The 22,902-nt window shown below is 44.4% G+C and overlaps 1 protein-coding gene across 3 annotated transcripts in view; it reads left to right on the plus strand.

Moving 5' to 3' along the window:
* Positions 1–4,034: 4,034 nt before the first annotated feature.
* MYO5B (myosin VB) overlaps positions 4,035–22,902 on the plus strand; it is a 253,937-nt gene continuing 235,069 nt past the window's right edge. For all 3 annotated transcript variants that reach the window (XM_088152666.1, XM_088152667.1, XM_088152668.1), the window contains exon 1: positions 4,035–4,326. In XM_088152666.1, the coding sequence (XP_088008792.1) occupies positions 4,300–4,326 (27 nt within the window). In that variant the 5' untranslated portion in view covers positions 4,035–4,299. The remainder of the gene's footprint in view (positions 4,327–22,902) is intronic.

Raw genomic sequence — 22,902 nt, forward strand, 5'->3', positions numbered from 1 at the left:
CTAAGCCACAAACCATGGCTGACCTGCCATAGTGGCTGGATTTATGCATCATGCCAAACAAATATGCAGTTTGGTAGATCTTGGCGTAATGGGATCTGTAATCCAGTTCACTTGTGGCCGGCCAGTAGGTCTTAGCTATTATCCAGGAATACAGTGCACTGAGCTGTTCTTATTGATGACAGCAATATAATACTCACTAGCTAGCATCAAAAAAATAGGTCCTTATTCAGCTATGTCCAATCTTGTGTAAATCTGATTTTGATTACTGCAACACTTCAATCTAATTCTAATTCTTACTGAGGGAATTGTGTAGATGCTGGGGTAGCGTGACTTCTAACTCTTCTCAGAATGGGGAGGCCTTGGCAACAGTAATTCACTCTTATCACCTCTGGATTGGACAGCTGCAGTGCACCATATATGGGGTCACTATGAAAAGTATCAGCAACTGCAGCTGGCACAGAGGCCAGTGGTCCAACCTGCATCAGCTCCCACAAGGATTCCAAATGCAATTCCAAGCGCTGGGGTTAATCTATGAAGCCATGCATGGTTTGGCTCCAAATATCTTCAAGACCATCTCCTTTGAATGCAGTCTGCCTGCCCTGCATGATTTGGACCATCTTCAAGCACAGCTCCACACAGAACACATTAATTTAGTCAGGCCACCAGCACGCAGCCTGTTGAGATCAAGCCATCTCCTTTCAGAAATGGCTGGAACTGATTTCCCAGCTAAAGCTTTTCAAAGGTGTTCCAGGTCACTGAGATCATATGCACCTCCAGTGACAATTTGGCTTCCAGGAAGATCTTCAAATCTGCACTTGGTCCTTCAGGGAAAGTCCACCCCATCCAGCAATTCCTGCATTCAACATTTGCCAGCCAGAGTTTCCATCTTCCTGGGATTCAGCCTCAGCTTACTGGCCCTCATCCAATGCTTCACAGCCTGCAAGGCCGATCCAGCAGATGAAATTCAGATGAAAAGCAGAGAGCAGAGAGCTGAGTGTTATCTGCATACTAATGACATCTCACTCCAAATGTCCAGATGGCCTTTCCCAGCAGCTTCATTTAGATATTACACAGCATTAGGGTCAAAATTAAGCCCTGTGGAACCTCCAACCTCAGCTAGAAAGCCATCCTCCAGCACTACTTTTGGGGAACAAGCCCACAGATAGGAATGTCCCAGTTCCCAGCTTACAGGGCCGGCCCAATACGATACTACAACTCACAGTATCAAAAGCTGCAGAGAGTTCATGAAGAGCAATAGGGTGGTATCCTCACCCCTCTCTCTTGTAAAGGGGCACCTACTAGCAAAACCAAAGCAATTTCTGTGCTGAAGTTTAAAACTAGACTGTAACAGATCCCCAAAAATCGGTTTCATCCAGCAGTTGAATCCATCTACGTCACTCAAAAATCTTGTCCCCAAAAAGGAGGTTAGTGATGAGACTGGAGTTTGATAACAGGCCCAAAAAGATCTTCCCCAGGAGCTGATTGTCCAATATCTTGACATCTGATGGCACCAGTCCCTCCCTTAAAAAGGCATTTCCCTCTCAACTCCCTTTCCTAGCCAGCTTCTTTTAAGGATGAAAATCAAGAGGGCAGGTGGTCAGCGAATACTTGCAAGACCCTTGCCCATTTCCTGCAGCTGGTATCAATTTCAGATGGTGTGTGCAGACTTGAATGTTGGCATCCCACTTAGTGACCTGACTGATTTTGTTCATAAAGTGCATTGCAAACCCATCGTATTGCTTCTCCAACCTGGGACACGGCTAATCTGTTGCAGTGACACCAGCCAGATCCCTACTTGCCCAGAATAGTCTGATTGGGGAGTTCATTGTGGATGCAACAGCAGAGGTGAAACGCATCCTCTTTGCATCCATAATTGCATGTGATAGGTGAGATAATGTACTCTCATCAGTGCTCAGTCTATTCATAGCAATTCCTCCACCATCCATGCTGTGGCTGTCCCCCAGTTTCATTGCTCTGTGTTCCTCATAAGCCAAGGAAGCTCCAGGCCCTTGGTGACTGCCTTTGGTGTCGGCACATTAGTAGCAAGCTTGCTACCGCATTAAATATTCCTATATGGCTCCTAGATGGGAGCTCCAGGCAGATGGAAGCTGATTTGAAGAAGGAGGCAGATCTTTAATCCCCCAAATCAAAGCAATTTCTCAATGGTTCTCCTTGTTCCCAGAAGTCAACATCAGAGTGCTTCATCTCACTCCAGTGTTTTAGAACAGAGAACTAATTAAGAAGCATCTGTCAGGAACATTGATGCAGAATGAAAAGAGTATCTGACTTGGTATATTGTTGAAGCCACGGAGAAGAATTTTTAGTCATCAGATGCCTGGGCATTTCTAACAACTGAACTACAAAGCCAGCCTGACTTCTCATGAAACTCAAACTTTGGGCTGGAATGATTTTGAGGATGTGCATAGAAGTAGCTGTTGAGTGATATAGGAGGTGCCTTGTTTCCAGATGCACGATCTACAAGCAGTAATTTGAAGCAAGGTTCAGTTCAGAAAGAAAATATGACACCAGATTCCACATTTTGAGATCTTGCCATCCTTCAAGACTAATACTGCACTTAGAAAGCCCTGAAATGCACAGAAACTTCTGATTCATAACCTAGCCACAAAGATTGGGATAAACCAGCACACTGGGCTAAAATACAGCTCACTGATTTGTGGTTCACTGTGTCATGTGAACACAGCCAAGAGAGAGGTTAGCCATTGGTAGGTAAGGGTAGGACTGGGAGTCTCCGACTTCTAAACTGTTCTAGCCATCATATGACTGAGCAAGTCTCTATTTATTGCCAGTACATACAATGGCTTGTGTGTGGGTGCACACATGCATACATACACACTCCAAAAATGCTAGAAAGAGCAGCAAATATTTGTTCTGATATGAACATATGTTCTATCATCTCAGCATTTCAGGCAAAATGTGAGATCCTCTATTTTCCCACTTCCATGTTCAGTTCAATTACATACTGTATGTGATGCAATGAAGGGGTAATTGATTTAATAAAGGAAAACCCAAAGCTCCTGATATTCATGAAACGCCTCCTATACATACACATTTCAAAACTGTAATAAAGTGCAGGGTTTTTGTTTTGTTTTGATAGTCTGGAAATCTTTCAAGAGTTGCAGAAATGCCTATTTTATGTAAAAACCCACCTTTTTGCTATTTTTCCCCAAAAGGGGCAACTTAACCTTTCCTTTCCTCTCCTTCCCTTTCCCTTCCTTTCCATCAGCCAGTAAAATTATCTGACCGATCCTTCCGGGTGGAGTTGAAAAATTAAAAGATAATGCAGCTTTCTCACCCTGGCACCCTCCAATGGCTGGGTTTGATATCTGGCAGGTTCATGCCAAGAGGAATTGTGGGAATCGATCTACCTGGAGGACCATCTCTTGGGAGATCCCCTAATGTTCCAGAAGAATAAAGGGGCTTATCCAGGGATGTCGCGATGCCATCTTACCATAAGAAGTAGAAACTCAGCAGGTGAGCCAAGGGCTCGGCATCTTCTGGTCCTGGCTGGGAAAAGAGGGGAGGAAAAGGGTGCGACCGGGGCGCAGGTCGCGTCCCCTCAGTCCAGAGCGCCCCCTCCGCACGTTGCACGTCTTCTTTTTCGGAGGAGGAGAGGCAGTTAGCAAAGCCGCTGCCCGCTCCCCTGGGACCATCCGGAGAAACGGAGATGGCCGGTGGTGTTAAGGGCAGCCCCGCTTGGGAGGCGGAAGGGAGGCGAGCACAGAGGCGCGCTCGGAGGCGGGGGGTCCCTAGAGCGCATCTTGCCCGGCCCTCCGCAGCTCGGCCGCGCCACCGCGAGGCACCCCGGGGGCGTCTGGCCGGCGCGCATCTCCTTCCCGGGCTGGCCGGCAGAGGGCGAGCCGCGCCTGCGGGCTGGCCGGCGCTCCCACCTGCGCCAACCAGGCGAGCGCAGGAAAGCGGAACCGGGCGGCTGCCCGCCTGCCTCCCGCCGAGCCCCAGCGCCTCCCCTACCTGGCGACGAGGGAGCGGCGCCGGCCCCGCCCCGCCCGCCCGCCTCGCCGGGCAGCGGCTGCTCCTTTCCCCACCTTCCGCCTGCCGCTCTTCGCCGGGCGCTTGGTAAATAACTCGGGCCGAGGCCGGGCAAAGGTCGCGGGCGCCTTTCCGCGGAGCTCGCTCTGCCCCCCGCGCCTGGGCGCCGCTCCTTCGCTCCGGATCTGGGCTCGGCGTGCATGCTTCGGAGTTGCCCCGGGACTTTCCTCCGGCCGCCAGCGCCGCGCTCCGCTTTGCGCCCCTTTTGCTTAGCGCATCGCTGGCGAGGACATGTCGGTGACGGAGCTCTACAGCAAGGTAACGGGGAGGGGGCGCGCGCGCCGGGGCACCCCAGGTCTCCCCTCCTCCCCCGCCGGAGCCGCCTCGGGAGCGCCTTCCCGCTTGCGGCGCGCCCTGCGGTTCCTCTTTGCGGCCGGCCGGGTTTGTTCCTGGAGAGCGAAAGTGCGCCCCGCCCGCTTCAGGGCAGCCCCGCCGGGAAAGCGGCGGGGGAGTCGCTCTTGTCTCCATTTCCCAGAGGGGGAGACTGAGGCGCGGAGGCCAGCCCGCTCGCTCCAGCAGCAGGGGCGCCCGCCGCGCACGGACGCTCCGCGGCGCGTGAATGCCGCTTCGCCTGCTTTCGGGCTCCTCTTCCCCCGGGGGGTTGCGAGAATAGCGCTGCCGGACCGCGAGTCTCCGCGGTCCCGGGCGGGAGGCGCGGCTCGAACCAAGGCCGGTCTCCAGCCGCGGGGGCCGCCCCGGCTCCTCTCCCCAAGTCCTCCTCTTCTTCCCGGGCTTCCCGCTCCTTGCCGGCTTCGGAAAAGACGAGTTCCAACTTCGCGGCTAGGAAGCGGCGGGAGCCGCGGGAACCCAGCGGAGCGGTTGACCCACAGGCCGCCCTCCCGCTGCTCCCTCCGGGAGCCGGTTTTGCTGCTCAGGAGCCCCGTCGGCCCGAGCCCCGTCGGCCCTTCTGGCCCCGGGGAGGCCTCCGCGCTGCAAGCAGTTCGCAGTTCTGCGGGGGCGCCCACGTCGTGGGGATGAGCGCCTCCGACTTCCGAGAAGAAGATACAGTAACCTCTCCAACGTAGACCGGGATCCCTCCAGCTCAATCCTGGGACCGCAACTTTTCCGAATTCCCACCGGCGTGGGCAGGAAATGGAATTCTGGGAGTTGCAGTCCCGACTCCTCCAGAGGGTGGCAGGTGCGGCTCTCTTAAGGGATGATGGAGGCTCCTGCTGGAAGGGAAATTGCCCATTGGAAATCTGAGTGTTGCCTTGGGCTCCAGGGTGGCTCCGGAGGTGCGCTTTTCCAGAGAGGGGTGTTTCCTCCATGGCGGAAGGGCCAGAAGAGCATTGGAGTTGCAATGCGCGTTTTCAGAACATTCAGCAAGGTCCACCATGGAGGTTGGAGGACCTTTCTCCTCCCATCCTCTCCATCACCTGGAGTTAGTGGACCATCTGCATTTGGGTTCCTTTCCTCCGCTTTTGCTTACTGTTGCTGAAAAACAGCAGAGCAAGTGATTATTATTTTTATTATTCAGATGTCATATGGCCACCCATCCCAGTAGACTCTGGGTGTCTTACAAAATGCAATAGTAATTAAGGCAATTACAAACATAAACAAAATTGTACCTTTGACAAGCCTCCATAAAGCTGGAAGTTAGGCAATTTCAAAAGAGAAATGCCATGATAAAGTCCAAGTGACTTCTTTTTACTTGCTCTGTCAGTTCTGCTGGTAGCCATCATCCTCTTGCCCAACAGTTGAACGGCGTCTTGTCGGGCGCTAGTTGCCATAGGACTGGGTGCAGAGAAGGGACCGGGTGGCTGTTTTGATTGCTTTTGCTTACTGGCTATTAAGTTTCTGTTGCTAGACCTCAAGTTGGGACTGCTTTCCCTTGAGAGCTGAAATGTGCCCCTAACTAACTGCCCTTGCTCTAGGATAGGTGCTAAGCACATTTCCTTACAGGTAGAAACAATCCAGGTTGGCAGTTGTGATTTCTCCTGCCTTTTAAAGCAGGCATAGAAAGGGTTATCTCTCCATCTGCCTTTGACTGCTGACTGCCCTGGTTTGCAGCCATGCTGCTGCTTCCCCAGGTCTTTGAAAGGGACTCAAGGTGTGGACACCACGCAGCTACCTGTCTGGGGCAGGAACGTGGGAAGTTGCATGGTGCCCATCGAAGCATCAGTGACACCCTACCATACATCCCTCTATGTTGGTGGCTGTGGCAGCTGGGCAGCTGTTTGCAGAGGTAAAATGAACCGGGATGGTGAAACCACCCTCTTTGTCTTTATTAAGGGCAGAGCAGGAAGATCGAGGTTCAAATCCTGGTTGGTCATAAAATGCATGGAGTGTTGAGTCCAATGTGACCTTTGCTTTGGCTACCAAAGAGGGTTGTTAGGAAAATAAAACGGAATAGTCCTCCCCAATCTCATCGGAGAACGAAAAAGCTATAAACTGAAAACATGAGAGGGAAAACTGCCCAGAGTCACTCTTGAGTGAGATGGGCAGTGACTAAATTTGAAATATAAAATAATATAAAATATAAAATAAATTCAACAGTGTTTCTTGTCCTTTCATGAAAAGCTGTACTGGTATTAAAGAAAGAGACCTTGTCATTATAGGAAATAAATTATATTATGTCTGATTTATATTAAAATTATAATTAATGTAATTTAATAATCATATTAAAGAAAGAAATATTTATACTAAAGAGAGAAACTATTTCCTAATGCATTTTAAACTTTTCTTGGGCTCAGTCTGAAATATTGGGCATTCCAGTTGTGGAATTCCTTGCATAATGCATGTTTGCACATCATGATTAACCGTGGTTAATGCACCACAACTTTCTGGATTAAATTGATTGCCTGGGTTTGCTAATGGATTAACATTCAGTTGATCTGGAAAAAAAAAAAAGCAGATCCTGCACCTGTGGGAAAAAATGCTAGGAGGAAAAAAAAATATATATTATGGCTTTATTTTTGTAGAACTCAAGGTGGCATCTATACCTAATACTCCTTCCTCCTCCTGTTTTCCCCCAACAACAACCCTGTGAGCTGGGTTGGGCTGAGAGAGAGGGACTGGCCCAAAATCACCCAGCCAGCTCTGTGCCTAAGGGAGGACTAGAACTCACCGTCTCCTAATTTCTGGTCCACCAGTGTTACCCATGACACAAACTGTGTTTGATTTCACATAAAAAAGTGGTTTGTCCTGCCTTCCAGGTTTATTTGTATGTTTGTCTGCTTTTTGATTTGCAGTTTAGCCCACAATCCTGAGCTCTCCTTGTTCTTTCTTTGTTCTTCCATTCAAGTATTAACTGGATATTAGCCAAATATTGTTTTTTTCCAGGTAAAGCAAAATTACCTGGATACTACCACTTAGTCCAAATATCCCTGGAGGGTGCCAGAGTGGCAAGAGGTGTTCTAAAAATTTTTGGTAGACTTTCATGAAGTACTGTAAATGCACGAAATGTTACCCGAGTTGGCATATTTTCACATCCAGGTACATCGACATAGACATTTTGCAAGTCTGTACCAGCATCCTGTCTTGCAGTGCCTATAAAATAAAATTAAAATAGCAGTGGCAAAAGATAATTATTGTCCGTGCGTGCTCACAAACAAGGTCATCGTGTTTATCTTGTAAGTTTCAAGATTTGCACAGAAATGTCAGAAATTTTCCTATGCATTTGATTGCTTTTGGGTTTTAGTGCTTGCAGTTTTTAACTCTGTTGTGCCTATATAGCCTGTAGACACAGCTATCTACGAAGATATCATTTCATGCATCTCAAAATATGGGTTCTCTGTGAAAACCTCTATTTCTTAAAAAAATTACCTAATTTCTTATAAGTGCCACCAAGCTCTTTCAGTACAATCCCATGCATGGTTACTGTGATGTAAACATTTACAGATTTATTCTCAGGTCAGTCTGTTGAAGGTTGCAGACTCAGTTAATTTTATCGTGCCAAGCTAACATTGCATTTCTTTGGAATTCCCTGAAGAAGTAGCCCAAAAGAACGTGGCTGCCCTCCAAAATGAATGGACTTTTCCCTCTAGAATTCCTGGACTGCATGATCATTGCTAAGAATTCTGGGAATTGAAGTCCACCCCCAGGAAGGGTCCCCCGGCTGGAGGATGTGTTCTTTGTCCATGTACAGTAATGTGTTTTCTAGGGTGTGAGTGAGTCTCTTGAAAGTGAATGCAAATTTCCCATTTGGGAGAATGTGAAGGGCAGAAGAACTTTAGCTAAACTCTAGTTAAAGGCCTTTGCTTTCCCAAATAGTACAGAGATCCACCAACACATTTGTCAACTTTTTACACCCCCCTCTCCCGGCACGGTTCCTGTGCATTTAGACTTTTAAATTTGCAGCTCTTGTCACTTTATCTGGTGGCACAAGGCAGTGTTAGGAGTCTTTTTTCTTCCTCTTGTCCTTGTGTGCAGGGATAGACGATCCAGGGAAGAGATCCTGGATACACTAATTAGTTCACTGCTGTTCAGAAAGGAAGGGCTGAACATGGGAGGATCAGGCGGTTGCATAGTTGTGATTTATGAATAATAGAAGTCATTGGCAATTGGATCATTAGCAGACAAAAGATAAAGAATCTTTCCCTTTTAAAATGGAGACGAGAGTTTTGGTGTGCATAGAGAAAACATTTTGCTGCATGAAGCAGTGGAATAAACAGGGCCAAAGAGAAGAGTTGAAAGGCCTTTCTTGGATGATCTGCCTGTGAATGCTGTCTTTGCAGAAACGTCTGTGTTTCCTGAGTAAAGACACAGAGGTGGTCATCTCGCTCTGCTTCAGTGCCTGAAATGGGTGCATCAGGCAACAATTAAGAGGGCCACAGTAGATAGAACAAAAAAGTGAAGATGGTTGGAAATCTGGCTTCCGAGACAATGAACCGTTGTCTGAATGCTGAATGTTGGAGAGCTCATTTAAATCCCCTTTTTATCTTTATCATTTCTCCTTGGTTATACCATGAGACAATCCAGGGCTTTCAAAAAGCTTGGCTTTCTGCTCACAGCCAACTCTGAATGAGTGATCACAGTGTGTCTTTATTTACAACTGAGGGATTGTCTTGATATATCAGCATTACGTCTGGAGAAAATTCAGTGCAACTCAGAAAACCTGCTTCTTCCTGCGTGAAGTCCTTGCGTAGTTTTTGGTGTTTTAATCTAGCATGAACACAGTTATCAATATACTGAATTAATAAATGTGCATGTGTACAGCTGCAGGAATGCAGTATATAAAACGATCCTTTTAATGTGTGCGTGTTGGTGTTCTGCAGTTAATTAAACTGGCTTTGTGATTTCATCAGCAGCTCTTGGGATTTTAGGAAAGAAGGATTTTGGAAGAAGTGACTCAGATTTTTCACTCCTGTGTTTCATAGCTTTCAGGGCCCGAATCTTCCTAAAAGCACACGTAGATTATGAGTGTCAGTAGGACTGGATATGAAATAGGGCACCTGAAAAATGAAAAGGATTTTAACATCTCCGGTTTGCAGAAGTATGGTGTATTTTAACCCCAAGTAGCAAAACGAAACAAAACCCCAATCAGTCAACCCCTCTCAAATGTCCTTGCGTATCTAAAACTCTTGAGTCCCAGATGAAAATGAATGTTGGATTATTTCCATGTTCAGGGAATCAGGGAATATTACATGTCAGCTGGAAAAATGCATGAGGTCCTTTAGGATTATCGAAAGTATGGTGTTACGCAAACACATTGTAACCTGGATTTTGACTTTGGGCCCATGACGAAGAGCACAAACTGCATCCCTAAATTATCAGCCCTCCATTGCTGTTGTTTGATATCACAATTTGTCATCTAAGCAATACGTTAGAAGACCTGCGGGAGCCTCATACCATTGGATCAAAGGCAAAATCAGTTGTTTCCAGATTTGGGTGTGTGTCTGTCCTGCTATATTTTCATAAAGAAAAAAGGGTTTTTGGGCCTAAAACTAGTGATGTGTAATTCGAGTTGCTTAAGTATTCAACTATTTTAATTTTGGCATTGGTAGAAGTGTGGTTTTTAAAAACATTTTTAATTATCTGAAATTATACAGCCAATCCTCAATGTAAACCTGCACACTCTGTTTCTGCACATGTGTAAAATTCCATTTGATATTTGACGTATGTGTAAAATACATGAAATACACAGATAGAAAATTGCATTCAGATTTAATGGACATTCTGCTTTAACAAATGCTAATTCTCACCATTAGTCTGTTAAATCGAGGGTTTACTGTACGCCTTTTCTTTATAGGAAAAGAAAAAAAAGATTCCTTATGAATCAGTCAAGCAGGGTTTGCTGAACTCCTCTTGTTCACCATCCCAAAATTCTAGCTAATGGTGTGTTAAGGTACTCGCAAAGAATCTGTAAGCATCTGGGACCTTGTTTCCACCATCCTAAATGCGTTATGCTGTAGAGCATATCTTTAATTCAACTTTTTATTCTGACTTGGACTGCAAGGGTTTCCACTTGGTTTCTCTTCACTCACTTTAAAGGCAAGTAAGGTCATTATACAAAATTATTATTTTAATAACTTCCATCAAGGCTAATGTGTTTGATAGGAAACAACTTCTTCTAGGTCACTGTAATTTTGAATAAAGAGCAAGTCATTAGCACTGCGTTCAGTTATCATGTGATGTTTTGGAATCTTGAGACTCTACCCAATATTAATGTGATTTAAATCTTTTTTCCTGCCCACTGTGTGGTTACAAATCATGGTTTTATTTGTTATTTGCTTGGTTATGGGTACAAGCGTGCAAAGTGTGAAAAAATAATGACAGGTGTGTACAGTATATTCATCTAAGTGTACTGTATATTCACTTAGAATCTTTGCATTCAAGAGGATTTTGTATTCTATAGACTAATGAAATTATGGACAATAGGCAAGTTGTTATTTCAGTGAAATATTAATATCAGTGAGTGGTGTGATGTGGTTGCAAAAAAAAAGACAAATGCAATTAAATGCAGTTTTAGATCGCAACTACCTAAGTATAATTTCCGAGTCATGGAAAGTAATAATTCTCCTTTATTCCGCACTGATCAGATCTCATATTGAGTACTAGTTCTGGGCACACTTTAAGAAGGATTCAAAGAAACTGGAACAGATTCAACAAAGGACAACAAGGATGCTTGGGGTACAGGAAGCTACAGGTGGTCCTTGCTGAACAACCACTCATTCAGCAACTGCTTGAATTTATGATGGCGCTGAACGATGGCGCTGAATGAGTGGGACTTATGACTATTGCAGCGTCCCTGCAGTCACGTGATTGCAACCTAGGTGCTTGATGACCAGCTTGCATTTATGACGTCGCAGCATCCCACGGTCACGTGATCGCCATTTGCAACCTTCTTTGCCGGCTTCCTACAAGCAAAGTCAATGGGGAAGCTGGCAGGAGGTCGCAAATGGTGGTCACACAATGTCACCCTGGCATGGGATTCGCTTAATAACTGCAACTGGAAGTGCCGGAATTTCTGTCACTAAGTGGCACGGACACATAATGTCACACTTTATGACCGCGTCGCTTAGCGATGGAAATTCTGGTCCCAATTACTGTTGTTAAGTGAGGACTACCTGTACATCCTAAGAGAAAGATGAAGGAAGTGGAGATGTTTAACTATGAGAAAAAAGAGTGAGGATAAAAGCACTGTTCTTTTATCTCAGTGTTTCTCCATCTTGGCAGCCTTCAGATGTGTGAACTTCAATTCCCAGAATTCCCCAGCCAGCAAGGCTGGCTAGGGAATTCTGGGAATTGAAGTCCACACATCTGAAAGCTGCCAAGGTTGAGAAACACTGAGATAAATGAAAGCATGCTTCAGAGAAGAAAGGCAAGATTTGTTCTAGAGTGCATGATGTGGAATACATCCTTAAGTTAACACAAAGCAGGTAATGGCTGAATTTTAGGAAAAAGTTTCCTCACAGAGCAATTTGTGGAGGAACCAGATACATAGGCAGATAGTGGGCTTTCCTTCTTTGGATGTGTTCAAAAAAGGCTGAGGTAGCAATTTGTTGAGAAAGGTTTAATCTGGACCCTTGCACCATGCAAGCATTTAGACTTGACTGTTGAATCTTTGGTTGGACCTGCTTGACTGTGTGGATAAAAAAGGAATACATTAAGAGAAGAAAGTGCTAAAAGGTGTTCATCAGTTGATTTTTCATGGCTTCTGCTTAAAATAATACTGCTAAACTTGGATTTACAATATTTATGTGAAAAGAAAATAGTCCTAAACTTAAGAGATATCTTCTCCTCCTCCCCACAAAACATTAGCATGAGTCACAATTGTGTATTCAAATATGTATGCTTTTATATTTATCAGGGAAGAAAAGTAGCCTTTTTTTGTTGAACTTGATTCCTGCCGACTTTCATGGGTGTGGCCATTTAGTTATCTTGGCAACAGCACAAAGGTTTGACATCGCCTTCTTTGGAAGTTTTCCCAACTTCCAAATCTAGTCTACAGTCTATTCCTGGTGGTCTCCTATCCAGCTACCAACAAGGTCAAACCCTGTTTAGTTTTTTGAGATCGAAGTCAGCTAGGTGCTGCCCCCTGCTGGGTATGTTTTGAAACCAAAAAGGGCTCAAGCAGAACAACAGGAACCGGAATTAAAAGCTTCTAATTCAAATTTATTGCCTATGTAACAAGGTACACATATCTGCATACACCAACCACTCTGACATACAGGGAGACTTCCTTCCTTCTAGGAGAAGCAAGAAAGAAAAATAGGATGGAGATGGGGTAGGAGGAAGGTGTAGATGCACTGGGAAGATAAGGAAAGAGAAAGGGGAGGAACTAATCTGGTGTAGATGAGGAGGAGGGAAGAGGCACCTGGATGGGGAAGAAAAGGAGAGACAGTGAGAGAGACTGACTGTTTAGTCATTACTAAAGGGTTAAATTTGCCAGGCAAGCTGCTTCTCCCAAGAGCAGCCACTTAGAGTAATCTTCAAAGGTATCCACCCTTTGTAGCAGAGAGGTTTGTAGTCATTTGTACCTCTTGCTCGCTCCTTTGTTTTCAACAGCTGCTTTTATTCTCATCGGGGAATGTAAGATGACTGCCCCTCCCAAGTCACAGGTAATAATTTTTTTGGGGGGGGAAACCTCATTTTCCTCTACTGTAATTATTTTTCTGGTATTTTTGAATCTTTCCTGGTCTAATTGCTAGCTTGAGTTTTGGGATGTTCTTTCTACAACCAAGGTCTTTGAAACGTTGCTCTGGTCTTTTGGGAGGAATCCCTTGTGAGTGAAGAATGACAGCACCTCCAGGGACATTCCAAATTCTGTCTTGCTAAACTTTATATTTTATCATTCTGTGCCTGGATACACGCTTTGCGATCCATTTGATAATTTACAGCCCTATCGACTGTGGTGCGTTTAGGGGAATGCTAGGAGAGGCCTCTAAAAGAAACCTTGGTGGGATAGATGGGACAGTATTCTGATTGATAATGTGCTGGAGGCTTACTTTGCTTTTTTCCAAGGCTTCTTGCTCACTTTGATGTTTAGAAAGTCCTTTCTAAGAAGGACAGGTTGGAGAAACTCTCATGGGTATGGTACGGTTCAGATACTTCCCTGGGCTGTGAAGTAGTTAAGAGATAGCTGGTTTCCTTCAGTCATCATCTTGCCCACCCAACCGCCTGCAATTGCTTCATTCATCCCACCTTCCTTACTCTTTTTGATGTAGCTCTTGATGTATTATTTAAAAATAAATCTGTGCAAGATAACTCAATTGGCTTTGTGGGGATTTAGTCTGTGAAGTGCTGTGGTATTTTGCTTTTAGGTTTCAAATTGGAAGAAGACTGTATTGTTTCTCTTTAGCCAATTCTCTGGTCATCCAGGCTGATTCTGTAAATGCACAAGGCCTGGGCCTCAGAGTGGGGATCAGCCCCCATTTGACATTGCACAAGCAGACGCTTTGACTGAGGCATTCTCCTCTGGAAAATGAACAACGTTCTCTCTCTTTCTTATACTTATCACACACACAGGAAGAATTTTTTTTCAGATCTGTGGAGGACATATTGATATCCACAGAGGGTGTCTGGATTGTTTGGAGGTTTGGTGCCGTTTCTCCATTTTTCTCTTACTATGCTTTTTCCCAAGTGTCTCTTGAAAGTGATAACGGCTTCATCTTGATGTTGTAAGTGCCAGTACCCCCGGCAGGAATTTTTTTTTTTCTTTTGCCATACAGCTAGTCCTCGTTTAGTGACCACCATTGGGACCAGCAACTCAGTCATTAAGCAAAGTGGTCGCTAAGTGAAACCACAACTGTGCTTACAATCTGACTTCAGCTTTCCTTTGTGTTGTAGACCTGCAGAGGTCGTAAACGCGAAGATTGGTTGCAAACGTCATAACTGAACAGTTGCTAAACCAGGACTACCTGTTTTTTCAGCAATAAAAAATTAAGATTTCTTAGAGTTGGGCTTAATTCCTGGTTATTTCCCGGGCACATTCTTGGCAACAATATCCAAGTAGTTTATCAGTGCTTTCTCTGGGATTTTTTTCCAACTTTATAATCTAGTTGACCTCCTGAGGATTTGCTGGTGGTCTCCCATCTAGGAATTAACTTGATCTGATGTGCTTAGAGTCTGATGTGCTTTGAGATCAGACAAGTTCGGGTAGGTGCTATAACCTGCTGTGATGTTTTCAACAATTAAATAGTGTGACCCTTCTGTTGACCGGAAAAAGATGCATTGCTGGTAGAGGTCATGTTGAACTTAGATTTGCTAAGGATAGGTGAATTGGCTTGGATTCCAAGAGCTGCTCAATTCAGATTATTGATTCAGTGATTCAAGTAATTGATTCAATTTGAGTGTTTTTAGACGTACAATTACATTCTACAGTTTGATTTTAACTTTACATGTATTTATTTACATTAAATTAATATTTTTAAGAGAAATTGGCAGGTGCCCATATTTGGTGCTGTGAACACTAAATTGCTGATTCTAGCTGAATAAACATGTACTTGTCGCTTCCAGTGATTGGAGCACTTTATGGATTGGGGTTGGGGATTTTTGTCCAGTATCTCAGCCAGTGATGAGGATGCTGGGAATTGCAGTGAAGCAACATCTGAAATACCATTGACTTCAGTGAAGCACATACCCCTGTAAATACGACAGACAGTGTTGTGGCACCTCCAAATCAAGCACGTTTGTAAAGTCTTTAATATGTCACAGCACCAGACTAACACGCCTATCCCTCTGGAAGCTGTCATTCTAGGTAGTTGCACTTAAAATTTCAGGCATACATTTTAAAAAATGGGAGTTTCTCCCTTTATGTTGGTTTCTGTACATTTAGCAAGTCTGCCATTTTTTGTGTGCAAAACCCCACTTCTTTTACAATGATTGTCCTTCAGATGCCTCTGAATATGATGATTTCAGAGCTGAGGGCTGAACTTCAGAAAAATCAAATGTTAATTATGGAAAATTCCTTGTTCCTTCAACTTGGCCTTGCTGCTAAGCTGCTGGGGATTGATACAAGGAAAGTGAAACAAAGGCAGGCTTAGCAGGACATGCAAGGTAATCTCCGAGTAATGAATCAACAAGAAAATACTTCTCATAACTCACTAAGAAGTTACTTTAAAAATGCTCTGGCGAGCAGTGTGCTCAGTTTATTCACAACCACTTCCGCCCTGAAGGATGCTCGCAGTCACAAACACATTTCTGCTCATCAGCTTTAGTCATCTTGGCAACAGTTCATGTTTATTTGAACACCTGGAACAGGTGATGATAGGAATATAGTCAACCCGGGGCCAAAATCTGCCTGCAGCTTCTCAGAATTTTTCTTCCCCTGTAAGAGGGCGCTTGAGCATTTCTTATCCTTGGGGTGACGGAACATTTCTTTCAGATTTCTCTTTGTGATGTTTGAAGGCTGACTTTCTTGTCAAGGATGCAGCAGGTGGTGGTGCCGGATTTGTTATATATTTTGCATTACATATTTTTTCATCTTTTGGGATCCTCCCTGGCTGCCCTATTCTGAAAAAGCTCCATGGGAGAAATCCATCAAATTGGGATTTAATTGGGAGGCGTGACAAGCCGCAGCCCACTCAGGAGAAAGTTGTACATTCATGTACATTTACTGGCCATCTCGACTCTTTTTCTGAAATTCTTTTCTCCCTTAGACTAAATTTTGGAAGCAAACTTTCTTGAAGTTGAATGAGCACTTGAAGAGTGGCATAGTATTTCTGCACACCTCCAAATTTGCCGATGATGCAGGAAAATCCAAAATACTTACCCAAGGCAGGGCCAGCGTGTGATAGAGACACAGGCCGAGCAAGCAAACCTCAGATTTAGAGACTTTTAACATTTGTCGCCTTGGGATGAATAGATTTGTCATTGTGAAAAGATAGGAAATCGCTTGGCTTTTCTTTATAAATGTTACCTTTGCAAACAGGTGAAGTACAGGAAGTCCCCAGGTTAAGAATGCCCGGGTTACAGATGACCCATAGTTAAGAACAGAGCCTATTGTAGCAAAATTTGAGTTAAATACCCAATGGTTTGAGTTAATTACACAATACTACTTATACAGTATTATACAATAATACTGTTCCGGCTTACATACAAATTCAACTTAAGGACAGACCTTGGGAACGGAACGCGTTCTTAAGCTGGAGACATTTCATTGCATTTAACCAACAGCGTCATCGTGCAATAAAATAGTTCAGGCTTCATGTACAGAGTAGAAGAGGCTGTCATCACAGTATTTTGGATGTTGGCACAAAATTACACTGGCAGTCTCCAAATACGATGTGTAATTACAGTGTAATTTTGTGCCAACATCCAAAATACTGTGATGACAGCCTCTTCTACTCTGTACATGAAGCCTGAACTATTTTATTGCACGAGGATGCTGTTGGTTAAATGCAATGAAATGTACTTTCAATCTTTTCTCTCTCTTTTTTTTTTGCCTTGAGTAGTACAGAATCGAGGCAACAAATGACAAGCCATTGAACTAATAAAATATCACAGTAATAGCAAATTTGATGCTAGGAAAGATGAATCTTGATTTTGGTTTTGCTTAGTTTCTCATTTTCCCCACTAGATGTTCATTTTGGCTGCCTCCTGCATCAATTTGCAAATACGCCCGTAAAAAAAGTCAGCATGAAAATCTACCCACCATTTTCTGCCCGTTTTTCCAGCCAGTGTTTTTTATACTCTCTTTCTAACCTGCATAGGAAGAGTAAAGTCTCAAGTAAAACCATTGCCATAAAGCAGGAACACTTAAAAGCAAGTAACGCAGAAATTAAAGTTAATTTAAAAAGAAATATAACAGGCAAACCAAAAGCAGGCTAGTCCTGCAGTGATTGTTTATTTGATTTATGCCTCGCCTTTATTTTGCACAACTCAAGGTGGTTTATCTAATGCTCTCACGGCCTGTTCCCCCCACAACAACCCTGCAAGGTGGGCTGGGCTGGAAGAGGGGGATTGTCTCAAAGTCACCCAGGTGGCTTCCATGCCTAAGGCAGCATTAGAACTCACGGCCTCCCAGTTTCTAGTCTGGTGCCTTCACCGCTGCACCAAACTGGTGACCAGGCTCACGTTCTGTACCCTTCATAATAACAGAAGATATGCTTGTAACCTGGAAGGCATAAAGGGAGGGGAAAAATGCACATTGAGGGATGAAGATAGAAAGCAGACTTGGGCTCCAGTTTTTTATGCTAAATATGGGATGAAAAGTCTAATACGTAGCTTTAAAAATAGCATTGTGTGTGATTTATATTGCAGGAATGATATATTTTATATTTTACGTAGGAATAGAGGGAAAGAATGGCTGGCTTTTCAGTATGATATTCTGTGTGAAAATGTATGATTGAAGGCAGTGATAAGCGTTAGAAAAACTTGGGGGGCTGTTGGACTCATTTGGGATTTTGAGAGCATGTTGTGAGGGCGCTCGCAAAAATGGCTGCCACGGTGGTCTTGTCCGTTCACTAAGTAGTTTCCCTGGTTGGTTTGGCTGGTCATAAAACGCCCGTTTAACAGAAGGCTGGTTCCCCATCTCTAATCCTTGGGGTGCTTCCTATTCAGTTACATTCTCTGTCATCTGAATAGACACTTGTTTAAACAAAGCTCTGCGATGCTGTCACCCACAGTTTTTATGTTCTGACAATGCCACGTGGGGCCCAGAAGCATTCTTGGAAACAAGATAATGCTCGGCTTGAAACTTCACTGTTCCATTTCTCATTTAATTTGTTATAATTAAACGGATTTTTGAAAAATCCCTAGAAAGCAGATGGGCAGGGTCTACTGGCACCACATAATTTGATGTAAGCATTTGAGCCTCCTTTCATTCAGTTCAGGGGAAGAGATGTAGACGTTCTGATGCGGAATCTAGTTGGGCTAAATCTGTTACGCTGCATGAGCATTTGTGGAATTTCGTTGGCGTAGATCAGCGCTCCCCAACCAGGCAGCCTCTAGACGTGCTGGGTTCACAACTCCTAGAGTTCACAGCTAACCTGTCTTGGATTTGTAGGACTCTCACCTCAAGAAGTCAACAGAATGAAGAAAACCACGTCAAACAAAAGAGTTTCATCACTGGGACGCAGGCACTGAGAGGGCCCTACTAGGAACCAGAGACATCAGTAAAGCCAGTGAAAAGTTTTAAATGGCAATTTTTATTTCATGCCAGCATCGTGTTTTGTATTTGGATTGCCCTTAATGTTATGTATACTTTTTGTGCACATTTCTAAATGCTGCAGGGCAAAATTCTGAGAAACTTGGATTTTGGTGCATCCAAGAGTTGTAAAGTTTAAACCTTCTGGAACGTCATTCCCCGGAAGTGAGGTTAGCCCCATCTTTACCAGCCTTCTGGAAAGCCCTTAAAACATGGTTTTTCCATCAACCTTGAGGATCCCATGGGAACAGGGAGCTTGTGAAATGGTTGCATTGTTTTTAAGCTGTTGTTCATTCTCCTGCAGTCTTGGGTTTTGTGTGTGTGTGTGTGTGTGTTTAATTGTTTTTAATAGTTGTTATATTCATTTTTAAGTGTCTGTCTTGTATGTCACCCACAGTCACACTTATGAGATGGGCAGCTATATAAATGTTCTAAATAAATAAAACTTTGGTCCAAATCAGTTCTCTTCCATCCTTGTGATGAAGAGAGAAGCATAAACAGCGCAGCAAACAGTAGCTATCAGGGGTGTCCGCAGGGTGTGGTCAAAAAAGTCAAGAGGACAATCACGATCTTGAGATCGAAGCTCCCCATTTTTTATGTGCATTGCACCAATGAAGCTCTGTAGTTTCTCATGTACTATAACAGATTTACAACAGAGTGTAAAACTCATACTGTGAGTGGTCCAATTAGAGAAAGAGGGAAATCTTTTGGCAGAAGATGTTCAGAACCTCAGAGGCCCTACGTACTCACAAGCATTGTATATTTTCTTTGTTGAATGTTATAGCTGTGTTCTGAGCGTTGCAAGAATGCTGTTTCTCTCGTCTTCTTTATATTTCTTAATATTTACATGATCATCACCTTTTTAAGCACTTGCATCTCTAACTGCTCTTGTTGACGTCCTGAGGCAACGTCAGGTGACGTCATTTGAAGGCACTTTCCAAACCTCTAAGGGGAATCTTATTCTAAGGGATCTGTTTTACAGGAAAGCTGTGCTATAAACATGGAGGTAAAAAAAATGCTATCTCCCTATTTGTAATGTGGAGAATAGCAAGTGGGGGATAATAAGTTTGTGAAAGAATAGCAAATTTGGAAGAAATGGTTATTGGGTTAGATTTTTCTAATTCCACTGCTTCCATTGCTGATTTGCCATTTTTTATGCCCAATAAATGCTTTGATGGTAAATCAGGAATAGCTTATGGGGGGCAGTGGTTGGAGTGCACAGCTGGAATTTTGAGCTTGCCTTAGATCAGTGTTTCTCAACCTAGGCAACTAGTTGGGGTGTGGACTTCAACTCCCAGAATTCCACAGCCACCTGTTCATTAGATCCATGTCTCTGCTGTCTGGCTAAGGCTGCCTGGGAGGTGACGTGGTTGGGTTTTGGTGGTGGTGAATTCTTCCTTGAGAGAGGGGGTTGTTCCTCCAACCCTTAAAGAGGTGTTAGTTAGTTAGTTCCTCCAACCCCTAAGAAGCCATCGCTAGACCCCATCATACTGGACAACTTTTGTCCAGTATCCAACCTTTCTTCTTTTTTTTAAAGGGAAGGTTGGTGAGAAGGGGGTCACATAACAGCCCAGAGGATCCTGGATGGTGGATTGTCTGGATGCCTTTCAGTCGGGTTTCAGACCTGGACGTGGGATGGAGATAGCATTGGTCACACTTTTGGATGACCTCTGGCAGGAGCAGATGAGGATAGTGCATCCATCCTTGCTCCTCTTCTTGACCTCTCAGTGGCCCTTGATACCATCAACCATGGCATCCTTCTGGACCGGCTGCAAGGGTTGGGGGGTGGGCACCATTATATTGTGCTGATTCTCTTCTTTCCCCCATGAGAGGCCCCACCCTTGGCCCCTGTTATGTGGGGTGCCGGGTTCGGTTCTCTCTCCACTCCTGTTTAACATTTACATAAAGCCGCTGGGTGAGGTCATTCATCACCATGGGGTGAGGTACCATCAGTACGCTGATGACACCCACCTGTACATCTCCACCCCAGTGAACTAAGCAATGCTGTTGATGTCTGTCCCAGTGCCTGGAGGCTGTGAGGGTCTGGGTGGGGAACAACAGGTTCTGGCTTAACCCTGGCAAGACTAAGTGGCTTTGGGGTTTTGTGCCTTCTGGATCTAAGAGTGTACCATCTTTGGTGCTGGGTGTCCTTCTGGATTCACGACTCCTGCTTGAAGAGCAGGTGGTAGTCAAGTCTAAGAGAGCCTTTGCGCAACTTTGTGTGGTGTGCCAGTTGAGTCCATTCTTGGATCAGGAGGCTCTAATCTCAGTCACTCATGCCCTGGTCACCTCCCGAAAGGATTGCTGTAATGGACTCTACGTGGGGCTGCCCTTGAAAAGTATCCAGAAGCTTCAGCTGGTGCAAAATGCAGGAGGTGGGCAGTTATATGTGCTCCAAGAACTGCACTTGTTACACCTATGCTCCAAGAGTTGCATTGGTTGCCAACTTGCTTCCAGGCCCAATTCAAGGTGTTGGTTATGAATGGTAAGGCCCCAGGCTATCGCAGGACTGCCTCTCCCCGGATACATCTACCTGTCCCATCAGGTCTGGCAGGAGGGCATGTTCCAGGTCCTGTTGGCCAAGGAGCTTTGATGGGACCCAGGAGGAGAGCCTTTTCTGCTCTGGCACATTGTTCCTCCCGAGGTGAGATTGCCCCAACCCTGTTGGCCATCTGGAAGACCCTTAAAACTTGGTTCTGTCATCAGGCCTGAGAATCCCATAGAAGTGTGGAGCCTGTTAAATGGTTGTATTGCATGTAAGGCACTCTCCTGTGTGTGTGTGTGTGCGTGTGCGCACACACTTTGTTATTATAGCTTTAACTGTTTTAATTGTACTTTTAAGGGTTCTGTTTTTAATTATTTTTATTGCTTGTTTTTTCTTTTTAATTGGGTGCTCCACCCAGAGTCACAAGTGGGAGATGGGTGGCTATATAAAAACCATCCATCCATCTGGTGGGTAGATTTCATAGAATTATAGGGTTGAAGGTCTTCTAGTGCAAGCCCCTGGCCAGGCAAGGAATCTTCAGGACATCCCAGACAAATTACCATCTAACCTTTATTTGAAAAACCTCCAATGATGGAGCCCCCACAATTGCAGGAGGCAGGCTGTTTAATAGCTCTCCTGATCTTGAGTTTGAATCTCTCTTTCAAATACAATAACTTGCACTCTGAGCTGAGATTGATTGATTGATTGATTGATTATTCATTCATTTATTTATTTATTTGCTGTTGGTGGATTTAATAGTTCTTTTTAAATGCCTTTAGAACTGTTGTATTACATTTTTTTCCTGTGGCGTGACTTTGATTTTTTCCCCGTCTTTCGGAGTTTTTTTTTAAAAAATCCCATGGGTATCAACAATAACAAAAAGTAGCATATCATTTTTACAAAGAGCTACCTGCATTTCCAGTGTGATGAGGCTTGTCTCATTTGCCCCACCAGTGAAGGTTGCAGATCCTGCCAGAATTTGAACAAGAAGTATGCAGGATTGCCAGCTGTGTACCTGGTTACTGACTGTTCCATTAATGACTAGGAAATTGCCATTAAAAAAGCCACTCGGCTCATTCTGTTACTGCTGAGTTGTGGGTTCTCTTGTTCTCTGATTAGCTGCCTGCTCCTTGGTGACAATTGACCAAGAGTAATTCTTCTCCCCAAATTTATGTCATGACCCAATGCAGGCAGAGCCATCTGTCAAACTAGACAGCCTGCTTCATACCAGGCCATCTTTTCTTCAGTGGGTGGGAATTGCATCCAAAGTCCCTGTTGCAGATGGTGCTACCTGAACTCACCGAGAGACAAATTAAAGGGAATGCAGTGATAGCTTATTAAGTCTGCTTGTACAAGACAACCATGGCAGTAGGGTGAAGCTGGGAAAATGTCAGCTCTTTGAGGTAGGCCAGGTGAGGAAACAAAGTCTAAAGGACTATTGGAACTTTACTTTATTGTTGCAGGGTATAATAACAGAAACTTGAAAGCCTGACTGAGTTTCTCTTCCCGCCTCTTATACCGAAAAGAATCAAGGCAGTGCAATCTTGAGTTTCTTTCTCACCCTTCCTCTCTTCTAGGGCTAAACTGCCCTTGTATTTCTTTTTCAATTGCAGCTAAATGCCTGAGTGCTGGACTCTTTAGAACAGTGTTTCTCAACCTCAACAACTTTAAGACATGTGGACTTTAACTCCCAGAATTCCCCGGCCAGCATGCTGGCTGTGGAATTCTGGGAATTGAGGTCCACGTGTCTTGAAGTTGCCAACGTTGAGAAACACTGCCTTAGAAGCCTCCTGGCCAGAAGGAAGATGTTTGGACACCC

The sequence above is a fragment of the Python bivittatus genome, unplaced genomic scaffold, assembly GCF_059951505.1.
Source record: "Python bivittatus isolate LINGU-HERP-01145 unplaced genomic scaffold, Pbiv_v1 ctg000570_np1212, whole genome shotgun sequence".
In the NCBI taxonomy this organism is placed as follows: Eukaryota; Metazoa; Chordata; class Lepidosauria; order Squamata; family Pythonidae; genus Python; species Python bivittatus.